At 48.2% G+C, this 25858-nt stretch overlaps 2 protein-coding genes across 3 annotated transcripts in view; both read left to right on the top strand.

The window, feature by feature from the left end:
- shprh (SNF2 histone linker PHD RING helicase) overlaps positions 1-25858 on the top strand; it is a 169310-nt gene that overhangs the window by 102759 nt on the left and 40693 nt on the right. For both annotated transcript variants that reach the window (XM_072498445.1, XM_072498444.1), the window contains exons 20-21: positions 7578-7640; positions 22190-22415. In XM_072498445.1, the coding sequence (XP_072354546.1) occupies positions 7578-7640; positions 22190-22415 (289 nt within the window). The remainder of the gene's footprint in view (positions 1-7577; positions 7641-22189; positions 22416-25858) is intronic.
- Positions 6155-7173, top strand: LOC140411622 (large ribosomal subunit protein eL36-like). The gene is made up of 2 exons (XM_072500678.1): positions 6155-6282; positions 6964-7173. The coding sequence occupies exons 1-2, from the start codon at positions 6155-6157 to the stop codon at positions 7151-7153; spliced, it is 318 nt and encodes a 105-aa protein (XP_072356779.1). The 3' UTR covers positions 7154-7173.

The following is a 25858-nucleotide window of genomic DNA, read 5'->3' as shown; positions in this document are numbered from 1 at the left end:
GGTCAGACTTTTGGACCTTACCCCCGGACTTTCTTCCGGTTTTAAACGGCAAATTCAAAGGCTGAGGCAATTGGGCACCATTTCCACGTATCGGTGCATGGAGAAAAGGACCAGAAGTGCACGAAAGGGCAGAAACAAGAAGTCAGCCACGAACTGTGTTGAAGTTGCAGGGGGGGGGGGGAACAGTATGGCTGAGGACCGGACCCCTGGGGTGGCAGCGCAGCGACCAACAGATCCGGTAATGCAGGCCATCCAGGATGCTTTTGCTAGGCAGAAGCGGGAATGTTTGGACCTGATTAAAGAATCAATCGATCGGCTAGAGAGCAGATTGGATGCCCAGGATCGGGCGATTCAGAAGGTTGAGAAGACGCTGGCTGAACAGGAGGAGCATCAAACAGTGGTGGAGCTGGAGGTGGGGATGGTTCGGGAGCAGCGGAAAAGGCTCCTGAGAAGGTGGAGGACCTTGAGAACCGGTCCTGCCGGCAGAACTTAAGAATTGTCAGGCTCTTGGAGGGGGCTGAGGGAGCAGACGCTAGGGCATACGCAGCGGGTATGTTCGAAAAGATGCTGGGGGAGGGGGCATTCCCCCGACCGTTGGAAGTGGACAGGGCGTACCGAGCGCTTGCTAGGAAGCTGCGCACGGGGGACCCTCCGAGGGCAATGGTGGTGAGATTCCATCGGTTCCTGGACAAGGAATGCATTCTTCGGTGGGCCAAGCGAACGTGGAGTTGTAAGTGCGACAACAGCATCCTGCGGGTGTACCAGGACCTGAGCGTGGAGGTGGCGAGGAAGAGGGCAGGCTTTAAACCAAGTCAAATCTATTTTCTTCAAGAAGCAAGTGAAGTTCGGTCTGCTGTATCCGCCGCATCTTTGGGTCGCGCGTGAGGACCAGCATCACTATTTTGAGTCTCCCGATGAGGCACTGGACTTTGCTAAAAGAAAGGACTGGTGGGGGGTCTGAGAATTCTCGGACTCTGAGACAACTTGTTGGCCTATATTGGGCCCCTTTTTTCTGTATTTGTTTTTTCCCCTTGGTTTTGGGGTTTTGTTTTCCTGTTTTTAAGGGGGGGGGCGGTGGATCCACGGAGATTTAGGCAGCCGAGGGTGAAGGAATTTTCTTTTTACTCCCATGTACATAAGGTGTACTCCCGGATCGATTTCTTTCTCCTGGGTAGGGCCCTAATGGCTGGGGTGGTGGACACTGGGTACTCGGCAATCATGATCACGGACCATGCTCCACACTGGGTGGACCTGCAGGTGAGTATGGATAGCAAGCAGCGCCCGCAATGGAGGTTGGATGCGGGGCTATTGGCGGACGAAGCGGTGTGCGAGAGGCTGAGGAGTGTATGCTGAATTACCTGCAGGTAAATGATACGGGGGAGGTCTCAGCAGCGGTGGTCTGGGAAGCGCTAAAGGCAGTGGTGAGAGGAGAGCTGATCTCGATCCGGGCCCACAGGGACAGGACAGATAGGGTAGAAACGGACCGACTGGTTAAAGAGATTTTACGAGTTAATAAGAGGTATGCGGAGGCTCCAGAGGCAGGGCCTTTAAGGGAATGCCGGAGGCTACAGGTGGAATTTGGTTTGTTAATCGCAGGGAGGGCAGTGGAACAGCTCAGAAAGGTGAAGGGGCAATTTACGAGCACAGTGAGAAGGCCAGCAGGATGCTTGCACAGCAGCTCAGAAAGAGGGAGGCAGCTAGAGAAATGGGGAAAGTTATTGACGGGGGTGGGAACTTAGTTGGGGACTCGGCGGGGGTGAGCAAGGCCTTTCGGGACTTTTATAGCAGGTTGTATTGGTTGGAACCCCCTGCGGGGCCGGAGGGGATGAGGCACTTCTTGGAGGGGCTGACTTTTCCGAAGGTGGATGGGGGGGCTGGTAGTAGGGCTGGGGGCCCCGATCGGGCTGGAGGAGATAGTGGAGGGTTTGAAGGCCATGCAGTCGGGTAAGGCCCCGGGACCGGATGGGTACCCAGCCGCATTCTATAAAAGGTTCTACGGAATATTGGGGCCGGTGCTGATGAAGGTCTTTAACGAGGCTAAGGAAAGAGGGGTTCTGCCCCAGACGATGTCACAGGCCATGATCTCGCTCAGCCTGAAACGGGACAAGGACCCAGAGCTATGTGGGTCTTACAGGCCGATTTCCTTGTTGAACGTAGATGCTAAACTTCTGGCCAAAATTTTGTCCTCCAGGATTGAGGACGGTGTCCGGAGATGGGATGCGCTCCCATTGTCTCTGGCTGGCAGAGTTCAATCGGTAAAAATGACGGTCCTCACGAGCTTCCTATTCGTTTTCCAATGCCTCCCCATCTTCATCCCGCGGTCCTTTTTTAAGCGGATCAATAAAATTATTGTGGGCTTTGTGTGGGGGGGGGGCTTGACCCGCGAATGAAGAGGGCAATGCTCGAGCGGAGTCGGGGGGATGGTGGGCTGGCGCTGCCGAATTTCAGCAATTATTACTGGGCGGCTAATATAGCCATGGTGAGGAGGTGGCTGGTGGTGAGGGAGTCGGCATGGGTGCGCATGGAGGCGGCTTCTTGTAAGGCCACAAGTCTGGGGGAGCTGGTAACAGCACGTCTGCCGTTCCCGCTGGCTTGATACTCCACCAGTCCAGTGATGGTGGCGGCCCTGAGAGTCTGGGGGCAGTGGAGGAGACACGTGGGAGCAGAGGGGGCATCGATATGGTCCCCAATCTGCGATAATCACCGGCTTGCCCTGGGGAGGATGGACGGGGGGGTTACGAATTTGGCGGAGAGCAGGGATTGAGAGGATGGGGGACTTGTTTATAGAAGGAAGCTTCCCGAGTATGAGGGCGCTGGAGGAGAAGTTTGCATTGGCGGGGGGGGGGGGGGGGGGGGGGGGAAATGAATTTCGGTACCTGCAGGTGCGGGACTTTCTGCGGAGGCAGGTACCAACCTTCCCACTCCTGCTGCTAAGAGGGATTCAGGATAGGGTGGTTTCTAGAGGATGGATAGGAGAGGGGAGCGTCTCGGACATATATAAAGAGCTTGTGGGTTCGGAGGAGACGCAGACAAAGGAGCTGAAGCAAAAGTGGGAGGAGGAGTTGGGGGGAGAGATAGAGGATGGCCTTTGGGCGGACGCGTTGGGTAGGGTCAATGTGCCAGGTTCAGCCTGATCCAATTTAAGGTTGTTCACCGGGCTCACGTGACAGTGGCTCGGATGAGCAGATTCTTTGGGGTGGAGGACAGGTATGTGAAGTGTGCGGGGTGCCAGCGAACCATGTCCACATGTTCTGGGCATGCCCAAAACTGAGGGGATTTTGGCAGGGGTTTGCCAACGCCATGTCCAAGGTATTAAATACGAGGGTGGCAATGAATCCAGAGGTGGCGATTTTCAGGGTGTCGCAGGATCCGGGAATCCAGGAGGAGAAAGAGGCAGATGTTCTGGCCTTTGCTTCCCTGGTAGTCCGGAGGCGGATATTACTAGCATGGAGGGACTCAAAGCCCCCGAAATCGGAGACCTGGCTATCGGACATGGCTGGCTTCCTCTGCTTGGAGAAAATTAAGTTTGTCATGAGAGGGTCTCTGTTAGGGTTCACCCGGAGGTGGCAACCATTCGTCGACTTCTTCGCAGAGAATTAATCGTCCGCAGAAGAGGGGGAAGGGGGGAGGGGGATAGGCTAGCGTAGATCAGGGGGGTAAGTAATGGTGGGACCTGCAGGAGAGGGAGGACCTGCAGGAGAGGGAGGTGGTGTTTGCACTATGTTAATATTTTCCGTGTTATGTACATTATTGATTCTGTTGCTGTTACAATACCAAAGAACTACCTCAATAAAATGTTTATTTAAAAAAAAAAAGCAAAACATAGCGGATGCTGGAAATCTGACCCCCCCCACCACACCCCAAGAAAATGCTGTGAACACTCAGCAGATCTGTCAGCATCTGTGGAGTGAGAAATAGAGTTAATGTTTCAGGTTAATGATGATCCTGTCAGGACATCGACTTGAAACGTTAACTCTGGTCCACAGATGCTGCCGAATGTTTCCAGCATTTACTGTTTTTAGTTTGGAATTGCCAGTGTTGGTTTGCAACATTTAAACCTCCATCAAAACAGCTATTGAGAAAAATATCATTGTCAGCAGTTTCTGTGGAATGCGATGAATATAAGAAATAATTATAGTTTATACATTTTTGCAGTAATGTTATTAAAACCTTGGTTAACCCCCAGCCCACGTCCCAATCTCAGCCTACGTCCCAACCTCAGCCCTCGTCCCAACCTCCGCCTTCGTCCCAACCACAGTCCAAACCCCAACCACAAACCAAGGCACCTGTGAAGGCGGAATCAATGGAGACAGTCAGAGACAACCCAGGAGCAGCCACCTGTAGCCGCTGCAACAGAACCCAGCAAATCCCACCCTGTTGCAGACCCAAACCAAGAGGCATCAGGAACCACAGCTGTCAAGAGTGAAGCAGCACCATCTTTGGGTGGTGACCGTGAGCCATCCCGCAAAAAAGTGGGGCAACCCAGTAGTCTATCCCCGGTCCCTGCGTCATCAGTCAACTCTGGGGGAGACGACTCCAAGCCTACGAGCTTGGAACAGCGAGCAGATGCCAAGCTAAGGAGATTAGCCTTCCTCCGAGATGGAACCAGATGCAAAGCGGATGAAGTTAGTCGGGCCAGCCCTTGCTGAGTTTAAAATGCCGCCCTATAAGTCCAGCAACCCTCTAGGTGTTGAATTTATTGTTCCAAAGACCGGTTACTTCTGCCAGATTTGTTCTCTGTTCTATACGAATGAAGACACTGCCAAGGTGACTCACTGTGGCACTGTGTTACACTACAAGAATATGGAGAAATATGTCTCACAGCGACAAGAGGAGCTTCGGAAGCAGCGGAACGCGTGGCCAAGCAGGATAAGTGATGTGAGCCATATTCACCCAGCACTATCTTTAGTGGAAGTCTATTTCGGGTCCAAGTGTTCCCTTTCTCTTATTTTACCAGTTAGCTAGGCAGTTACAACATTGTACAAATGATCTTTCCACGGCTGTAACGATTATGGAAACTGTAGTTTTTGGGTTAGTATTGTTGTCTTCTGTTTTGCATAAATTGTTGTAACAATTGGCGATTCCATTACTATTCAATTAAACATGATTATGTTCCAGAAAAAAAAACCTTGGTTAACATGCATACAGTTAGTATGACTGCTAGAGTGGTGATTAAGGTGTTGTAAAAGTGAGGTAATCATTGATTTGCAGGTGAAGTGTTCTGCTAATAGACCTTGAGAACCATTTACTTGTTTACAGATAGCTAGCTAATGGAATATTGTATAGGTTTGAAGAACCGCTGGGGTGTAGATAATTTATGAGGGGTATTGTGTTTGGGCCTGGCTATGCAAGTCAAGGGACGTCTTGTAAGAAGAGACAAAAGACTACCTCATGCTTTGATGATGTAGCTAATGGGAAGAGCCAGATCTGTCTGAAGAGTCAGTAGTCCTGGAACTCTATTCTGAACAGAGGTGTTTCAGTTTGGTCCTGAAAGGTGTTCTCTTCAAAGATCCTGCACAGAGAAAAGCAAGTAGAAACCTGGTTGTTAACATTATTCATGAGTGGTATTTAACATATATTGGTGTGCTTAATTGGAATATAGTGACATGTTTAGGGAGTAAGTTAAGGTTTCTTCTTCTACTTAAGAACTTTTGTGACTGTTAACTGTAAAGCTATTTCTTTGTTGCTAATGTGGCTAATTCTGTGATTAAATTAAAGTTTGTTTTAATATTAAATTCACCGACTCGTCAGTATTCTTTGGTGAAATAACATTTCCTTGCAGTTTTACAAATTGAAAATAGTTGGGTTCTCATTCGGGATTCTAACAATACGTGTGATGAAACAACCTTGTATGGCTTTAGAAACAGGATTAAACATACATGAAGAAAATTGGTATTATGACATTAGAAATGTCGCCGGCGTGTGGCCAAGGCAGCAACCACAGCAGCCATTCCTCCATTCTTTTATTCTTCTTATTTTTTTTCTCTTCCTCTGGGCTGGTTTTCTGTGATAAAGGTATGAATATAAGATATTAGTGTTTCTACTTTTAAGCGTCATTTCCCAATTGTATGGGCCTTGACCCCTGACCAAATAATTTGATTAAGTACACAAATGGGTTGCTTTCCGGTCCTGGCGCCACAGCAAAGAAGTGGAAATGGTGCTCGGATATCCGATGGCTGTTGTCCTGCGCAAAGGTCACCCCATAACCAAGAATGAAACCGTCCCAAGATTGTGCCGTAGAAAAGGGCGCCTAACCAAGCTCACCAAGTTTGTCAGAGATCAGGGGCGTCATTCTCCGACCCCCGCCGGGTCGGAGAATGGCCGTTGGCCGCCGTGAATCCCGCCCCCGCCGAAGTCTCCGGTACCGGAGATGGGGCGGGAATCGGGCCGCGCCGGTTGGCGGGACCCCCCGCTCAATTCTCCGGCCCAGATGGGCCGAAGTCCCGCCCAGAAATTGCCTGTCCCGCCGGCGTAAATCAAAGCTGGTATTTACCGGCGGGACCAGGCGGCGTGGGCGGGCTCCGGGGTCCTGGGGGGGTGCGGAGCGATCTGATCCCGGGGGGTGCCCCCACGGTGGCCTGGCCCGCGATCGGGGCCCACCGATCTGCGGGCGGGTCTGTGCCGTGGGGCACTCTTTCCCTTCCGCCTCCGCCACGGCCTCCACCATGGCGGAGGCAGAAGAGACTCTCCCCACTGCGCATGCGCGGGAAACTGTCGGCGGCCGCTGACGCTCCTGCGCATGCGCCGCATTTCCGCGCCAGCTGGCGGGGCAACAAACGCCATTTCCGCCAGCTGGCGGGGCAGAAATCCCTCCGGCGCCGGCCTAGCCCCTCAATGTTGGGGCTCGGTCCCCAAAGATGCGGAGTATTCCGCACCTTTGGGCCGGCACGATGCCCGTCTGATTGGTGCCGTTTTTGGCGCCAGTCGGCGGACATCGCGCCGTTGGGGGAGAATTTCGCCCCCGATCCATGAGGTCTGTGGTTTCGCTCCCCATGAAAGGCGTGCAATGGAATTGCTGAAGGTCTCTCAAGACCAGTGTGCACTCAAATTCATCAAAAAGCGAGTTGGCACTCACATCTGTGCCAAGAGGAAGAGGGAAGAACTCAGCAATGTGCTGGCAGCAATGAGAAAGACAGCTGCGAAGAAAGATTAATCTGTACAAAGTTGCTACCATTAAAGTTATTTCAATATTTAAAAAAAAAAAGTACACAAATGGGTTGTTGTCTCAGGGACTTGAAAGGATGAATCCCCCAACTACATGATTGGGCTATTTCTCTAATATCTGATGAAATAATTGAATAACTCAACAACAAAAAGGTACATCAATAGCCATTTCTCAGGCACAGGAATTGACCATTTCTGTGGTATATGAATGGTCTTCAGTCATTGAATAATCCAGCACCTTTCAAATACCTGAATGGTTTTTGCTGAAGATGCATAATTGGTCAATTGTCTCTGTATTTCTGCTTTTCTCAGACAGATAGACATTTTCTGTTTTAGTTGTTATAGGTGATCGGAAGGAAACCTTTTCCCTCATCGAGCATGTATTAAGCCTCTCATTTTCCTTTCTTTTACAGTTGTCAATTCTGTAAGGCAGACGAATTATTTACAGAATATGAATCCAAGCTGTTCTCACATAGGTAAGTACTTAAACTGGAAGAAATAATATTCTTTGTGCATTTTCTCCTCTTCCAGGGTACAAACTTTGAATACTAGTGGGGGGGACGGACTTACCAGGGGTAAGCCATGGGGTACGGGCCTCTGGCACGGAGTCTGTCCCTGTTGCTCAGAAGGGAAGGGGGGAGAGGAGCAGAGCATTAGTAATTGGGGACTCGATACTCAGGGGCACAGATAGGAGATTTTGTGGGAGCGAGAGAGACTCACATTTGGTATGTTGCCTCCCAGGTGCAAGGGTACGTGATGTCTCGGATCGTGTTTTCCGGGTCCTTAAGTGGGAGGGGTAGCAGCCCCAAGTCGTGGTCCACATTGGCACTAACGACATAGGTAGGAAAGGGGACAAGGATGTCAGGCAGGCTTTCAGGGAGCTAGGATGGAAGCTCAGAACGAGAACAAACCGAGTTATCTCTGTGTCGTTGCCCGTGCCACGTGATAGTGAGATGAGGAATAGGGAGAGAGAGCATTTAAACACGTGGCTACAGGGATGGTGCAGGTGGGAGGGATTCAGATTTCTGGATAACTGGGGTTCTTTCTGGGGAAGGTGGGACCTCTACTGACAGGATGGTCTACATCTGAACCTGAGGGGCACAAATATCCTGGGGGGGGAGATTTGTTAGTGCTCTTTGGGGGGGTTTAAACTAATGCAGCAGGGGCATGGGAACCTGGATTGTAGTTTTAGGGTACGGGAGAATGAGAGTATAGAGGTCAGGAGCACAGATTTGACGTCGCAGGAGGGGGCCAGTGTTCAGGTAGGTGGTTTGAAGTGTGTCTACTTCAATGCCAGGAGTATACGAAATAAGGTAGGGGAACTGGCAGCATGGGTTGGTACCTGGGACTTCGATGTTGTGGCCATTTCGGAGACATGGATAGAGCAGGGACAGGAATGGATGTTGCAGGTTCCGGGGTTTAGGTGTTTTAGTAAGCTCAGAGAAGGAGGCAAAAGAGGGGGAGGTGTGGCGCTGCTAGTCAAGAGCAGTATTACGGTGGCGGAGAGGATGCTAGATGGGGACTCATCTTCCGAGGTAGTATGGGCTGAGGTTAGAAACAGGAAAGGAGAGGTCACCCTGTTGGGAGTTTTCTATAGGCCTCCAAATAGCTCTAGGGATGTAGAGGAAAGGATGGCGAGGATGATCCTGGATAAGAGCGAAAGTAACAGGGTAGTTATTATGGGAGACTTTAACTTTCCAAATATTGACTGGAAAAGATATAGTTCGAGTACATTAGATAGGTCGTTTTTTTGTACAGTGTGTGCAGGAGGGTTTCCTGACACAATATGTTGACAGGCCAACAAGAGGCGAGGCTACGTGGATTTGGTTTTGGGTAATGAACCAGGCCAGGTGTTGGATTTGGAGGTAGGAGAGCACTTTGGGGACAGTGACCACAATTCGGTGACGTTTACGTTAATGATGGAAAGGGATAAGTATACACCGCAGGGCAAGAGTTATAGCTGGGGGAAGATGAGGTGTGAAGTTTCAGTTGGGGCGATGGATAGTTACAAGGTAGCGAGGAAGGATCTAAAGAGAGAGCTAAGACGAGCAAGGAGGGGACATGAGAAGTATTTGGCAGGTAGGATCAAGGAAAACCCAAAAGCTTTCTGTGGGTATGTCAGGAATAAGTGAATGACTAGGGTAAGAGTAGGACCAGTCAAGGACGGGGATGGGAAGTTGTGTGTGGAGTCTGAAGAGATAGGCGAGATACTAAATGAATATTTTTCGTCAGTATTCACTCAGGAAAAAGATAATGTTGTGGAGGAGAATGCTGAGACCCAGGCTATTAGAATAGATGGCATTGAGGTACGTAGGGAAGAGGGTGTTGGCAATTCTGGACAGGCTGAAAATAGATAAGTCCCCGGGGCCTGATGGGATTTATCCTAGGATTCTCTGGGAGGCCAGGGAAGAGATTGCTGGACCTTTGACTTTGATTTTTATGTCATCATTGGCTACAGGAATAGTGCCAGAGGACTGGAGGATAGCAAATGTGGTCCCTTTGTTCAAAAAGGGGAGCAGAGACAACCCCGGCAACTATAGACCGGTGAGCCTCACGTCTGTAGTGGGTAACGTCTTGGAGGGGATTATAAGAGACAAGATTTATAATCATCTAGATAGGAATAATATGATCAGGGATAGTCAGCATGGCTTTGTGAAGGGTAGGTCATGCCTCACAAACCTTATCGAGTTCTTTGAGAAGGTGACTGAACAGGTAGACGAGGGTAGAGCAGTTGATGTGGTGTATATGGATTTCAGTAAAGCGTTTGATAAGGTTCCCCACGGTAGGCTATTGCAGAAAATACGGAGGCTGGGGATTGAGGGTGATTTAGAGATGTGGATCAGAAATTGGCTAGCTGAAAGAAGACAGAGGGTGGTGGTTGATGGGAAATGTTCAGAATGGAGTTCAGTTACAAGTGGCGTACCACAAGGATCTGTTCTGGGGCCGTTGCTGTTTGTCATTTTTATCAATGACCTAGAGGAAGGCGCAGAAGGGTGGGTGAGTAAATTTGCAGACGACACTAAAGTCGGTGGTGTTGTCGACAGTGCGGAAGGATGTAACAGGTTACAGAGGGACATAGATAAGCTGCAGAGCTGGGCTGAGAGGTGGCAAATGGAGTTTAATGTAGAGAAGTGTGAGGTGATTCACTTTGGAAGGAATAACAGGAATGCGGAATATTTGGCTAATGGTAAAGTTCCTGGAAGTGTGGATGAGCAGAGGGATCTAGGTGTCCATGTACATAGATCCCTGAAAGCTGCCACCCAGGTTCATAGGGTTGTGAAGAAGGCCTATGGAGTGTTGGCCTTTATTGGTAGAGGGATTGAGTTCCGGAGTCATGAGGTCATGTTGCAGCTGTACAAAACTCTGGTACTGCCGCATTTGGAGTATTGCGTACAGTTCTGGTCACCGCATTATAGGAAGGACGTGGAGGCTTTGGAGCGGGTGCAGAGGAGATTTACCAGGATGTTGTCTGGTATGGAGGGAAAATCTTATGAGGAAAGGCTGATGGACTTGAGGTTGTTTTCGTTGGAGAGAAGAAGGTTAAGAGGAGACTTAATAGAGGCATACAAAATGATCAGGGGGTTAGATAGGGTGGACAGTGAGAGCCTTCTCCCGCGGATGGAAATGGCTGGCACGAGGGGACATAGCTTTAAACTGAGGGGTAATAGATATAGGACAGAGGTCAGAGGTAGGTTCTTTACGCAAAGAGTGGTGAGGCCGTGGAATGCCCTACCTGCTATAGTAGTGAACTCGCCAACATTGAGGGCATTTAAAAGTTTATTGGATAAGCATATGGATGATAATGGCATAGTGTAGGTTAGATGGCTTTTGTTTCGGTGCAACATCGTGGGCCGAAGGGCCTGTACTGCGCTGTATCGTTCTATGTTCTAACACAGCAAGACCTGTTCTCTGTCACAATATGACAAACACTGCTCCTGGTACAGAACAATAGACTAAAGCAGATTGTTTGCGATCTTGAACTCAGCATCTGACCCATATCTTCTCTATCACCAAGACCATTTATTTTCCACCTCTGCAATATCACTCATACCCATCCCTACCTCAGCTGCTCACATCTCTTGCATATTAGATTTTTCCAATGCTCTCCTCGCCAATCCCACCTTCTACCTGACAAAACGTTCTGAACAGATTTCATGTGGAACCTGCTCAAGTGCTTAATATGTCTGGAGTAGGTCGTCCATCTTTCACAGATACATATAGGAGGGTAGTTATTACCACAGCTTTGTAAACAGCATGTTTTATTGTAAATTTGATACCTGGTTTGCATAAATGGGCAAAGGTTGAAAAATAAAGTATATATTCTCTCCCTGTATGATTTCTGGTTTTAAAAAAAATTACTTTATCAGAGTTACAAAGCCAGAGCTCAGAGTGTGGACAGGGGCAAACCCCTAATCCAACTCCTTGCCTGATCCAAAAACCAATTCAAATTGAATTCAATTCATGGTCCCCACAAGAGAGACATACCAGATCCAGACACTACACCTGACGTCACGCTCATCTTAGCCAAAAGGCATCTTTTGTAAGGGCCACGAAGAATCCAGCACGAGTTTTAAGGATACAAAGTAATAACATTTATTTACTATAACATATATACATAGCAGTAACTTCCCTTGCTTACATACTCCTTTCCTCCTGGTTCCTGAACTGGCCAGCTTATTTATACTAGGAGTTTACTAGTGGTTTCTCCGCCCCCCTCATTGGGGAAGCTCATACTCCCACAGGATTGTGGGATAGTCATTAGTCCCCAGCCAATGGTAAGTAGGCAGGTTATAACATCCCTCGCCCCCCCCCCCAAAGTCCAAGGAATCCACTGAAGACCCTGGCGAAGGAGGGCGTCGGACTCGTTTGGCTGCAGGCCGGACACCATTTGCACGCGGCGCTGGATCAGGCGGCGTGTAACGAGATGGAGACCGGCGCTTCCGTGATGAACGGCGCGGTTGTACATCCACGGCCCGTGGACCCGAGGATTCCCCCTCTGATGCATCCTGTGTCTCCATCTCTGAGTCAGAGTCTGCTGCCTCCGTCATGTCAGCGTCTCTATCTCCATTCGGTCCCGTAACGACCTGCGCAGGCTTCGAGTGAGGCACCAGTGGAAGATTGTGAGGTCTATCTTCCCTTGTCTCTGGTCTCTGCGGCTGTTGAAATGAGCTCCGGGGGCGGGGAATCTTTTGAGGGGATGATCTTCTGGACCGAACGTGGTCTACATGTTTTCGCTGGAGACGACCCTGGGCTTGCACTTGGTAAGATATAGGGCCCGTTTGGCGAAAGATTACACCAGGAACCCTTGGGCACCACCAGCAAAATTCCGCACGAATACTGGGTCACCGGGCGCAAACTGCCGAATCGGACGATGCCGAGAAAATCCCTGTCCCTGCCGTTCTTGTGTGCGGCGTACTTTTGCGCCAATGTCCGGGAAAACCATACTAAGGCGGGTGCGAAGTCTCCGGCCCATTAGGAGTTCTGCGGGAGCTACCCCAGTCACTACATGGGGGGTGGTCCTGTACGTAAACAAAAAGCGAGCCAGTCTTGTGTCCATTGATCCGGAAGACTGCTTCTTTAGGCCTCTTTTGAATGTCTACACTGTGCGCTCTGCCAACCCATTTGAAGCCAGGTGGTAAGGGGCAGTGCGGATATGGCGGATGCCGTTCATCTTTGTGAACCTAGCAAACTCCTCACTCGTGAATGGAGTGCCATTATCCGTGACCAGCATCTCGGGGAGGCCATGCGTACTAAACGATAAACGCATCTTTTCAATTGTTGCGCAGGAAGTTGTCCCCTGCATCTTATGCACCTCTAGCCATTTGGACTGGGCCTCAATTAGTAGAAGGAACATGGATCCTTAAAGGGCCTGCAAAATCTGCATGCAAGCGTGCCCAAGGCCGCCCTGGCCATTCCCAGTGATGTAGGGGCGCGGCCGGCGGAAGCTTCTGATGCTCCTGGCAAATGGCGCAGTTTTGGGCCACCTTCTCAATGTCGGTGTCGAGGCCTGGCCACCAGACATAACTCCAGGCCAACATTTTCATTTTGGTCACACCTGGATGACCATTGTGCAAGCCTGATAGTATCAGCTCCTGGCCTTTTTCCGGGACAATCACACTCGTCCCCCACAAGAGGATGCCGTCTTCCACGCTGAATTCTGACAGCTTGGAGGAAAATGCCCGCAACTCGCCTGGGAGCTGTCTATGCTGCCCACCATACAGGACTATGTGCCGAACCTTTGACAGGACTGGCTCCGTCTGGGTCCACTCGTGGATCTGTGATGCCGTGACAGGCAAGGTGTCCATAAAATTTAGGGTTGCAACCACCTCACCGGTCGTGGGGGTCGACACGGGGCCGGTCGATAAAGGCAATCGGCTCAGTGCATCGGCATTTGCTATCTGCGTACCTGGTTTGTGCTCCAGAGAATACTCGTATGCAACAAGCAACAAAGCCCAGCGCTGGATCCGTGCAGAAGCAATGGGCGGTATTGGCTTATCCTCTCTGAAAAGTCCCAGCAGGGGCTTATGATCAGTCATGATAGTGAAATGGCGGTCGTACACGTACTGGTGGAAGCGTTTCACCGCAAAAACCACTGCCAGGCCCTCCTTCTCGATCTGCGCGTACTTTTTCTCCGCTGCAGTCAATGTGCGGGAGGCGAAAGCTATCGGTCGCTCGGCCCCGTTCTCCATCTTGTGGGACAGGACGGCCCCAATACCATACGGGGATGCATCACATGTGACGAGCAAAGGCTTTCCAGGATCGTAGTGGGTTAGTAACCCAGACAACGACAATTGTTGCTTTACCCGCCGGAAGGCGGTTTCTTGCGGCTGACCCCAAACCCAGGTGTGATTTTTCTTTAGCAGCAGGTGCAAGGGGGCCAGCGTAGTTGCCAGATTGGGGAGGAACTTCCCGTAATAGTTTACGAGACCGAGAAAAGAACAAAGATGCGAAGTGTCAGTCGGGGCGGGCGCCTGTTGAATTGCGCGCACCTTCTCTGTGACGGGGTGCAGACCCTCGCGGTCCACCCGATAACCTAGGTAGACTACTTCCTTTGCCTGAAATACACTTTATGCGACGTAAACGGACTCCAGCCTCCGAAAGGCGTCTAAGGACAGCCTCCAGATTTTCCAAATATTCTTGCTCCGACGTCCCTGTAATCAAAACGTCATCTAGGTAGACAGCAACACGTGGTAAACCTCTCAAAATGCCCTCCATAACATGTTGAAAAATTGCGCAGGCAGAGGATACTCCAAAGGGCAACCGTGTATATTCATACAGGCCCCGGTGTGTATTAATAGTTACATATGGTCGGGAGGCAGGGTCCAGCTCCAACTGCAGGTAGGCGTGACTCATATCTAATTTTGTGAACGAGAGTCCACCTGCAAGTTTCGCGTAGAGATCCTCTATGCGAGGCATTGGATATCGGGCGAGTCGGAAAACTGCATTGACTGTAAGTTTATAGTCGCCACACAAGCGAACTGTGGCATCTGGCTTCATTACAGGTACAATTGGTACTGCCCAGTCAGCAAAACGGACGGGCCTGATAATACCCAAACTCTCCAAACGAGTGAACTCCCCTTCTACCTTCTCGAGCAAGGCGTAAGGCACTGGGCGTGCCTGGAAATAGCGCGGCGTGGTTCCTGGTTCAACTTGGATACGGGCTACAGCCCCTTTTATTTTCCCCAAACCAGGCTGGAATACATCTCGGTATCGTCCTAGCACCTCAGTCAACCCTTCAGAAACTGTTTGGAGGATGTGCTGCCATTGCAACCGCAAATGGCGCAACCAGTCCCGACCCAACAGGCTGGGCCCATGGCCGCGCACCACGATAAGTGGGAAACGCCCCTCCTGGCGTCCATAGACAACGGGTCATTGTAGTTCCTGCAATGTCCAGTGGTTCCCCCGTGTAGGTGGCCAACCTGGCCTGTGAGTCGGTTAATGTAAGGGTCTGTATACCCTGCTTGATGCGGTCTAATGTCCTCTGGGCGATCACGGAGACCGCTGCGCCAGTATCCAACTCCATCTCAAGCGGGTGGCCATTGACCCGTACTGTCCCCTTAATGGGGGCCACACGGGGAGCTGCCACACAATGCAGCTGCAGGCAGTCATCCTCCGTCTCCACGTCCTCAGGAGTAGTTGCCACAGGTTCATCCACATGGAAGGTACGGCCTCTGGGCTGGTCCCAGTTTCGGTCGGAACGACGGCGCCTCTGGCGTCCCCAGGACCGCCGTCCACGACGGGGTTGGCGCCTACAAGTCTGACACGGACATGGTTCCTCATCCATTGGCTCTGGAGAAGGCTCCCTTCGGGGAGGAATGTCCGATGGCCACTGGCGTCGGTCCAGACGTTGCCTCGCCCAAGGTACCACAGGAGTGCGGGGGGACGTTTTTGGACGGAAAGGGTTGCGCCCCAAGGCATGCACTTCCATTCCCTGTAGCTCCTGTACTCCTCGCTCTGCGCTCTCTCGGGACAATACTATTTGAATGGCCTGTTGAAAAGTCAATGTTGGCTCCGCTAACAACTTTCTCTGGGTGGCTGCATTGTTAATACCGCAAACCAAACGGTCGCGTAACATTTCTGACAAGGTCTCACCATAGTCGCAGTACTCCGCAATCCTGCGTAGCCTGGATAGAAAATCGGCAAGGGATTCTCCGGGGGTCCTCTCAGCGGTATTAAACCGGTAACGCTGGACTATCGTGGACGGGGTTGGGTTAAAGTGTTGCCCCACTATATTCACAAGTTCATCAAACGTTTTGGTGTCCGGCGCAGCTGGGTACGTAAGGCTCCTAATCACCCCAAACGTATGCGGGCCGCAGGCGGTGAGCAATATGACCACCTGGCACTCGTTTTCGGTGATATTGTTTGCCCGGAAATAGTAACGCATCCGTTGTGTGTACTGGTTCCAGCTTTCCAGCGCAGCATCAAAAACATCCAAACGTCCATACAGAGGCATGGTATAATAGAAAACAACTTCCAACCTGTATCCAACAAAAATCCAGGGAGGTGGCTTCAGCAGTGTAGACAGCTATTCACTTTTACCTTTGTCGCCAGTTTTGTAAGGGCCACGAAGAATCCAGCACGAGTTTTAAGGATACAAAGTAATAACATTTATTTACTATAACATATATACATAACAGTAGCAGTAACTTCCCTTGCTACATACTCCTTTCCTCCTGGTTCCTGAACTGGCCAGCTTATTTATACTAGGAGTTTACTAGTGGTTTCTCCGCCCCCCCTCATTGGGGAAGCTCATACTCCCACAGGATTGTGGGATAGTCATTAGTCCCCAGCCAATGGTAAGTAGGCAGGTTATAACAGCATCCCAATATGAAATGGACACTCTCTCTGTTAATTGTATATTAATTGGGTGTTAATTGTATTCAGTTGGGGTGCATTAATTGGGGACTGTGTTCTTATTTAGGAACAAATTGAAAGAGGGATTGAGAGTTTGAGTTGCACAACTTGTCATGTCTGTTGTTATGGGCCAGGGTTCAGAGAACCCTAAAGTGTATCATGGAGTTCACCTGACCCTCAACTTTTACTAGATTGTGGTATGGGGAGCACACGGCCCTCTCTACAGGTGTGGTGCAGCAGAAATGGAAAAGTATTTTGTAAAGCAAAACAATGTTTATTCCATGAATTCAAGTTAACTTTTTTAAAACAAACAGTGAACATTTTAGCAACCATTAATTCAAATACAACCCCCAAAGAATACAACACTAAGTAATCCATAATCTGTCCTTTTAACATCCAGAAGACTTTAAAAAAAAACTTTAAACAGAAGCACATTAGGTTTACATTCACTGCTGAGAACATTTATAATTCTGAATTCACCAAATGATCAAGAGATAGTCTTTTCATGGCAGAGAGATCAACAGTACACCTGCTCTGTCTGGCTTCAGCTCCAACACTGAAAACAAAACTAAAACACACCCTGCAGCAAACAGCCTAAAACGAAAGTAAAAATCTAACAGACAGCCCAGCTCCACCCACACTCTGATATCACTGATAATACCCATTTCTTAAACACCCATTTCTTAAACACCCATTTCTTAAAGGTACTCTCACATAAGAACATAAGAACTAGGAGCAGGAGTAGGCCATCTGGCCCCTCGAGCCTGCTCCGCCATTCAATGATATCATGGCTGATCTTTTGTGGACTCAGCTCCACTTTCCGGCCCGAATATCTTTAACCCTTAATCCCTTAATTCTTCAAAAAACTATCTATCTTTATCTTAAAAACATTTAATGAAGGAACCTCTACTGCTTCACTGGGCAAGGAATTCCATAGATTCACAACCCTTTAGGCGAAGAAGTTCCTCCTAAACTCAGTCCTAAATCTACTTCCCCTTATTCTGAGGCTATGCCCCCTAGTTCTGCTTTCAGCCGCCAGTGGAAACAACCTGCCCGCATCTATCCTATCTATTCCCTTCATAATTTTGTATGTTTCTATAAGATCCCCCCCTCATCCTTCTAAATTCCAACGAGTACAGTCCCAGTCTACTCAAACTCTCCTCGTAATCCAACCCCTTCAGCTCTGCGATTAACCTAGTAAATCTCCTCTGCACACCCTCCAGTGCCAGTACGTCCTTTCTCCAGTAAGGAGACCAAAACTGAACACAATACTCCAGGTGTGGCCTCACTAACACCTCATACAATTGCAGCATAACCTCCCTAGTCTTAAACTCCATCCCTCTAGCAATGAAAGACAAAATTCCATTTGCCTTCTTAATCACCTGTTGCCCCTGTAAACCAACTTTTTGTGACTCATGCAATAGCACACCCAGGTCTCTCTGCACAGCAGCATGTTTTAATATTTTATCATTTAAATAATCCCTTTTGCTGTTATTCCTACCAAAATGGATAACCTCACATTTGTCAACATTGTATTCCATCTGCCAGACCCTAGCCCATTCACTTGGCCTATCCAAATCCCTCTGCAGACTTCCAGTATCCTCTGCACTTTTTGCTTTACCACTCATCTTAGTGTCGTCTGCAAACTTGGGACACATTGCCCTTGGTCCCCAACTCCAAATCATCTATGTAAATTGTGAACAATTGTGGGGCCAACACTGATCCCTGAGGGACCCCACTAGCTACTGATTGCCAACCAGAGAAACACCCATTAATCCCCACTCTTTGCTTTCTATTAATTAATCAATCCTCTATCCATGTTACTACTTTACCCTTAATGCCATGCATCTATATCTTATGCAGCAACTTTTTGTGTGGTACCTTGTGAAAGGCTTTCTGGAAATCCAGATATACGACATCCATTGGCTCCCCGTTATCTACCACACTGGTAATGTCCTCAAAAAATTCCACTAAATTAGTTAGGCACGACCTGCCCTTTATGAACCCATGCTGCGTCTGCCCAATGGGACAAGTTCCGTCCAGATGCCTCGCTATTTCTTCCTTGATGATAGATTCCAGCATCTTCCCTACTACCGAAGTTAAGCTCACTGGCCTATAATTACCCGCTTTCTGCTTACCTCCTTTTTAAACAGTGGTGTCAAGTTTGCTAATTTCCAATCCGCCGGAACCACCCCAGAGTCTAGTGAATTTTGGTAAATTATCACTAGTGCATTTGCAATTTCCCTAGCCATCCCTTTTAGCACTCTGGGATGCATTTCATCAGGGCCAGGAGACTTGTCTACCTTTAGCCCCATTAGCTTGCCCATCACTACCTCCTTAGTGATAACAATCCTCTCAAGGTCCTCACCTGTCTTAGCCTCATTTCTATCAGCCACTGGCGTGTTATTTGTGGCTTCCACTGTGAAGACCGACCCAAAAAACCTGTTTAGTTCCTCAACCATTTCCTCATCTCCCATTATTAAATCTCCCTTTTCATCCTCTAAAGGACCAATATTTACCTGAGCCACTCTTTTTTTTAATATATTTGTAGAAACTTTTAAAAAAAATATATTTGTAGAAACTTTTACTATCTGTTTTTATATTCTGATCGAGTTTACTCTCAGAATCTATCTTGCTCTTCTTTATAGCTTTTTTTAGTAGCTTTCTGTTGCCCCCTAAAGAGTTTCCAGTCCTCTAGTCTCCCACTAAACTTTGCCACTTTGTATGCTTTTTCCTTCAATTTGATACTCTCCCTCACCCCCTTAGATATCCAAGGTTGATTTTCCCTCTTTTTACCGTCCTTCCTTTTTGTTGGTATTAACCTTTGCTGAGCACTGTGAAAAATCGCTTGGAATGTTCTCCACTGTTCCTCAACTGTTTCACCATCAAGTCTTTGCTCCAAGTCTACCTTAGCTAGTTCTTCTCTCATCCAATTGTAATCTCCTTTGTTTAAGCACAAAACACTAGTGTTTGATTTAACCTTCTCACCCTCCATCTGTATTTTAAATTCCACCATATTGTGATCGCTCCTTCCGAGAGGATCCCTAACTATGAGATCATGAATCAATCCTGTCTCATTACACAGGACCAGATCTAGGACCGCTTGTTCCCTCGTAGGTTCCATTACATACTGTTCTAGGAAACGATCGCGGATACATTCTATAAACTCCCCCTCAAGGCTGCCTTGACCGACCTGGTTAAACCAATCGACATGTAGATGAAAATCCCCCATGATAACTGCTGTACCATTTCTACATGCATCCGTTATTTCTTTGTTTATTGCCTGCCCCACCATAATGTTACTATTTGGTGGCCTATAGACTACTCCTATCAGTGACCTTTTCGCCTTACTATTCCTGATTTCCACCCAATTGGATTCAACCTTATCCTCCATAGCACCGATGTCATCCCTCACTATTGCCCAGATGTCATCCTTAAATACCAGAGCTACAGCACCTCCCTTACCATCCACTTTGTCCTTCCGAATAGTTTGATACCCTTGGATATTTAACTCCCAGTCGTGACCATCATTTAACATGACACTATCTCTATAAATAAATAAAAGTGTGTATATTTAGAGAAGAGGCTCCAATGTCCTCTCCTTCATCACCTGTCTACCAGAATTCATCTATCTCCTCTGTGTTCACTAGAGTACAGTAGTTCCTGATTCAACAATGCCTTGATTTTAAAAAAAATCTCATCCTCGCGTTCAAATGCCTTCAGGGTCTTGCTCCTCCTTTCTCCCTATCTATGTCACTTCTTCTAACTCTACAATTCTCTGAGATCTCTGTATTCTTCTAGCCTATGGCGCCTCTGGCCTCTTGCTTCATTCCATACTTGAAAGCCACGCCTGGTCCTTAAGCTCTAGAATTCCCTCTGTAAACTTGCCCACCTCTCTCTTTTTTCTTCGCTTTTTCGACACTGCTTAAAACCTGCATCTTTGACACAACATTTCGTCACTTATTTGGACTAATTTCTCCTAATGTGGCTCACTGTCAAATATTCTTTGATTATGCTTCTAGAAAGCGTCTGAGGATGACATACCTTATTAGAGATTCTACATATATATGCGTTTTTATTTGGCGCAAGTCTCTACTGTGATTAGGCTGTTGGGAGCCTCACATGTTTTATTGTGCACTGTGCTGCTAATTGAGGATCTCCCAGTACCTATTTTACCCCCAGGCAGCATGCAAACTCAGACATCGCATTTGACTAATGACCATATTGTGAATAGCCCCTTGTGGAAGTCAGCACAGTCTCTTGGGGATTCAGATGTCTCCAAAATTATATGTCTGGAAATGGAAGATTTTATTTAGATTTGCCCTCTGCAGCAGACATGGTTAAACCAATACTGGAGCAGTTCGGATATAGGAATTTCCACAATTGATCAAAGAACCATTTGGATGAGAGAACTGCCACTGCACACGGTGTTTGTTTCCACTTGACTCCAGGTAACTATGAGGGCAAAGCCCTAATAAATACAGGAGCATTGTTTGCCCATGCAATGGAGGCGTTATCAGCGTACTGCAGTGATTGTTTGAACTGCAGAGTATCCCTGTGCACACTTGGCCTTCCTAAGTTTGTCTCTCCAACTCTGTGCATAACTTCTCTGGACACACATAAACAATTTGGAGGAAAATGTAGATGGTCTGATTAGTAAGTTCGCGGATGACACCAAGGTTGAGGGAGTGGCAGATAGTGTTGAGGATTGTCAGAGGATACAGCAGGACATAGATAGGTTGGAGACTTGGGTAGAGAAATGGCAAATGGAGTTCAATCTAGACCAGTGTGAGTTACTGCATTTTGGTAGGCCTAACAGTGGGGAAATATACCATAAATGGCAAAACTCTTAGGAATATAGAAAGTCAGAGAAATCTGGGCGAGCAGGTCCACAGATCATTGAAAATGGCAACACAAGTGGACCAATTGGTCAAGAAAGCATACAAAATGCTTGCCTTCATTGGACGGGGCATCGAGTATAAAAACTGGCACATCATGCGTTGGTACGGCCACGCTTGGAATATCGCACACAATTCTGGTCGCCACACTACCAGAAGGATGTGGAGGCTTTGGAGAGGGTGCAGAGGAGGTTTACCAGTCTGGAGAGTGTTAGCTATGCGGAGAGGCTGAATAGACTCGGACTGTTTTCATTAGAATGATGGAGGTTGAGGGGTGACCTGATAGAGGTCTACAAGATTATGTGCGGCGCATGGATAGAGTGGATGGGCAGGCATTCTTTCCCAGGGTGGAGGGGTCAGTCACCAGGGGGCATAGGTTTAAGGTCCGTTGGGCAAAGTTTAGAAGAGTGTGCGAGGCAGGTTTTTTTACACAGAGGGTGGTGAGTGCCTGGAACGGGTTGCCAGGGGGATTGTGGAAGCAGATACATTAACAGCATTCAAAAGACATCTTGACAAATACATGGATAGGATGGGTATCGAGGGATACGGCACAAGGAAGTGCTGAGGGTTTTGGCAAAGGTTAGAATGACCGGCGCAGGTTGGTGGGCCGAAGGGCCTGTTCCTGTGCTATATTGTTCTTTGTTCTTTATATGTAAGTGGTGTACGTCCCAATGTAGACTGGAGATGGATTTCATAGTAAGATAAACAGAAACCCTACAGGGAGAATGTGTATTTTATATTGGGGGAAACTAATGTTTGCCTTTGTTGTCCAGTGTTAAAGGTCAGAAAGCAATCTTCGAAGAGATGATTGAAGAGGATGAGGGCATGATTGATGAACGCTTGCCTACCACTAGTCGTGGACTGTGGGCTGCGAGTGAGACAGAACGTGCGTTAAAAGCCATCTTATCCTTTGGGAAAGCACACCGAATGGATACCTTGCTAATAGAGGAAGGGAACATCTTCATGGAACTATTTGAGTCTTGGAAAAAAGAATACAAGGTACATGGAAAATCCTCAGACACAATAGAATTGATCTGCCATATTTTGATATAGGATTTAAATAAATCCTGATATCTTCAAGAAAACTGATTATAAATGATCACATTTGCTCGAAAAATAGTTTTGTTATACAGTTATTGAGGCTAAATCTGAAAAATGTAACTCCTATTCAAGAAGGGAAGGGCAGAAAGCAAAAATTCAAGCTTGCCATCTGTCATGGGGAAGGTGCAAGAATCAAACATTAAAGAAAGTTCTAGTGGGGGCACTTAGAATTTGAGATAATCGGGAAGAGTCACCATGGTTTTGTGAAAGGGAAGTCATTTTAACCAATTTACTGGAGTTCTTGACGGAGTAGCATGCTCTGTGGGTAAGGGGAGTCAGTAGATGTAATGTACTTTGATTTCCAGGACATTTGATAAGATGCCACATCAAAGGTTATTGCGGAAGAAAGAAACTCATGTTGTCGGAGGTAACATATTAGCATGGATGGATAGAAGGTTGGCTAGCTGGCAGAAAACACAGGTGCACAAATGAGTCCTTTTCTGACTCGCAGAATCCTGCAGGGATCTGTGCTGGGGCCTCAATATTTAGCAATTTTTATCAGTCTTAATTGAAGAGAGTAAAGTGAAGGTAGCTAAATTTGCAGGTGACACAAAGATAGTTGTGAAGAGCGCTTAAGGAGGTTGATCAAAGAACATTATAGCACAGGCCCTTCGGCCCTCCAAGCCTGCGCTGATTCAGATTCCTTATTTACACCTACTACTTAATGCCCAAACGATCCGTATCCCTCCATTCATAGACATAGACATAGACATAGAACATACAGTGCAGAAGGAGGCCATTCGGCCCATCGAGTCTACACCGACCCACTTAAGCCCTCACTTCCACCCTATCCCCGTAACCCAATAACCCCTCCTAACCTTTTTTTTGGTCACTAAGGGCAATTTATCACGGCCAATCCACCTAACCGGCACGTCTTTGGACTGTGGGACCCAGCCCATTCATGTGTCTATCAAGATACATCTTAAACATTGCTATTGTGCCCGCCTCCACCATTTCCACTGGCAACGCGTTCCAGGCACCCGCCACCCTCTGCGTGATAAACTTTCCCAGCACATCTCCCCTAAACTTTCCCCCTCTCACCTTGAACCTGTGCCCTCTGTAATTGAGTCTTCCACCCTGGGAAAAAGCCTCTGACTGTTCACCCTGCCTATACCTCTCGTAATTTTGTAGACCTCAATCAGGTCTCCCCTCAGCCTCCGTTCTTCCAACCAAAACAATCCAAATTTATTCAACCTCCCCTCCTAGCTAACACCCTCCGGACCAGTCAATATCCTGGTAAAACCTATTTGCGCACTCTGCAAAGCACTCACATCCTTCTGGTAGTGTGGTGCCCTTGCATGAAGCCGCCTCCACACGGTCCCATACCGACCCTCCCCCCACCACCCACTTCCTGATCATGGCTATATTCGCCGCCCAATAACAATTGCTGAAGTTCGGCAGCGCCAGCCCGCCCGCCCTTCCCCCGGCTCCGCTCAAGCATCCCCTTTTTTACTCCCGGGGTCTTGCCCGCCCATACAGAACGAATGATTACCTTATTGGCCCGTTTAAGAAAGGACCATGGAATAAAGAGGGGGCATCCCTGTCTCGTCCACCGATGCAGCCTGAAATAGTCCGATGTTGTCCTATTAGTCCGTACGCTCAGGACAGGAGCCTGATACAACAACCTGACCCAGTCAATAAAGCCCCGGCCAAATCCGAAGCGTCCCACTACCTCCCACAGATATTCCCATTCCACCCGATCAAATTGGGACCACTACCTCCACATCACTACCTTCCGGGGGCATCATGATTACATTTAACAACCTTCTTAGATTGGCCACCAACTGCCTACCCTTAACGAACCCCGTGTGGTCCTCCCCAATCACGTCCGGAACACAGTCTTCAATCCTAGAGGACAAGATTTTGACCAGAAGTTTGGCGTCCACATTCAATAGGGATATCGGCCTGTAGGACCCACATAGTTCCGGGTCCTTGTCCCACTTCAGGATCAATGAGATCGTGGCCTGTGACATCGTCGGTGGAAGTACCCCACGCTCCCTTGCCTCATTGAATGTCCTCATCAACAGCGGCCCCAATATCCCAGAGAACCTTTTATAAAACTCCACTGGGTATCCATCCGGCCTGGGGCTTTGCCCGACTGCATGGCCTTCAGACCCACTGCCATCTCTTCCAACATGATCGGGGCCCCCAGCCCTTCTACCAACCGCCCGTCCACCTTCGGAAACTTCAGCCCCCCTAAAACGTGCCTCATCCCCTCTGGGGGTTCCAACCCATACAGCCTACTGTAAAATTCCTTGAATGCCTGATTCACCCCTGCTGAGTCTCCAACCGTTCTTTACTTTCCCTATCTCCCTGGCTGCCTCCCTCTTTCTAAGCTGCTGCGCAAGCATTCTGCTGGCCTTCTCCATGCTCCTAGATCGCCCCCCTTGCCTTCCTCAGCTGCTCTACCGTCCTCCCTGTAGTTAACAACCCAAACCCCGCCTGTAGCCTCTGTCGTTCCCTTAAAAGCTCTGCCTCTGGGGTCTCCGCATACCTCCTGTCGACCTGCAACATCTCCTTTATCAGTTGGTCCGTCTCTGCTCTGTCTGAAGATTTCAAGTTTTAACACTTTTACTGTAACAAACTAACGTTAACTAAACATTACCTAGCAAGCAAGTAATACTCTAAACTAAAGAAACGATACCCTTACTAATGACTTAATGCGACTGAAAACCCCACACTGCATATATTACAGCATGCTCTTCATGTGATTGAAGTCTTTATAGGAAATAATCCACAGCCATTCCCACCTTCCATTCGGTTAATGTCTCCCCATTTCACCAAATCATAACATCGATTGACCTCCCCGAACTGTGCTTTCCTCAGTTTTCGGAGAATTTTCAAACCAGCTACCAGCTGTAAGATCCTATTCAGAGATTTCTGCTCCTGGTTTTGCCAGGAAAAGTCTTCCAGTCTTTAGATTTCCACAAGATGCATCAACCAGACACCATCCTCCCTCTCGCTTTCTGCCTGGCAGCTGTAGCTGTTTGGCTCCCTATGAGACCTCTCTTTTTTCTGTCAAAAAGCTTGGAGACTGAAAGTCCACAGTTAGCCCAGCTGCTTTTGCCTTTGTTTTCAGGCGTGAACATTTTGCACCTTGATCCCAGTCTCTCAATCTGGAACCCCATCATAACCAGGTCACCCAGACTTGTTGTCAGGCAGAATTTGAAGTGATCGCATGACCCTCTACATTCCTCCTTGAATTAAATAGACAGTCCCAAAAATACATTCATCTTATAAAACCTCACATTCATAACAAATTTAGTTATCTTAACATAAAGTTAAGATAAAAGTGTGTAAAATTAGGAGTGGTTTTGATAACATAAATAGAGAAAATCTAT

This window comes from Scyliorhinus torazame, chromosome 4 (genome assembly GCF_047496885.1).
Source record: "Scyliorhinus torazame isolate Kashiwa2021f chromosome 4, sScyTor2.1, whole genome shotgun sequence".
NCBI lineage: Eukaryota > Metazoa > Chordata > Chondrichthyes > Carcharhiniformes > Scyliorhinidae > Scyliorhinus > Scyliorhinus torazame.
The sequence above is the reverse complement of the archived record's forward strand: the minus strand, read 5'-3'. Positions and strand labels throughout refer to the sequence as shown.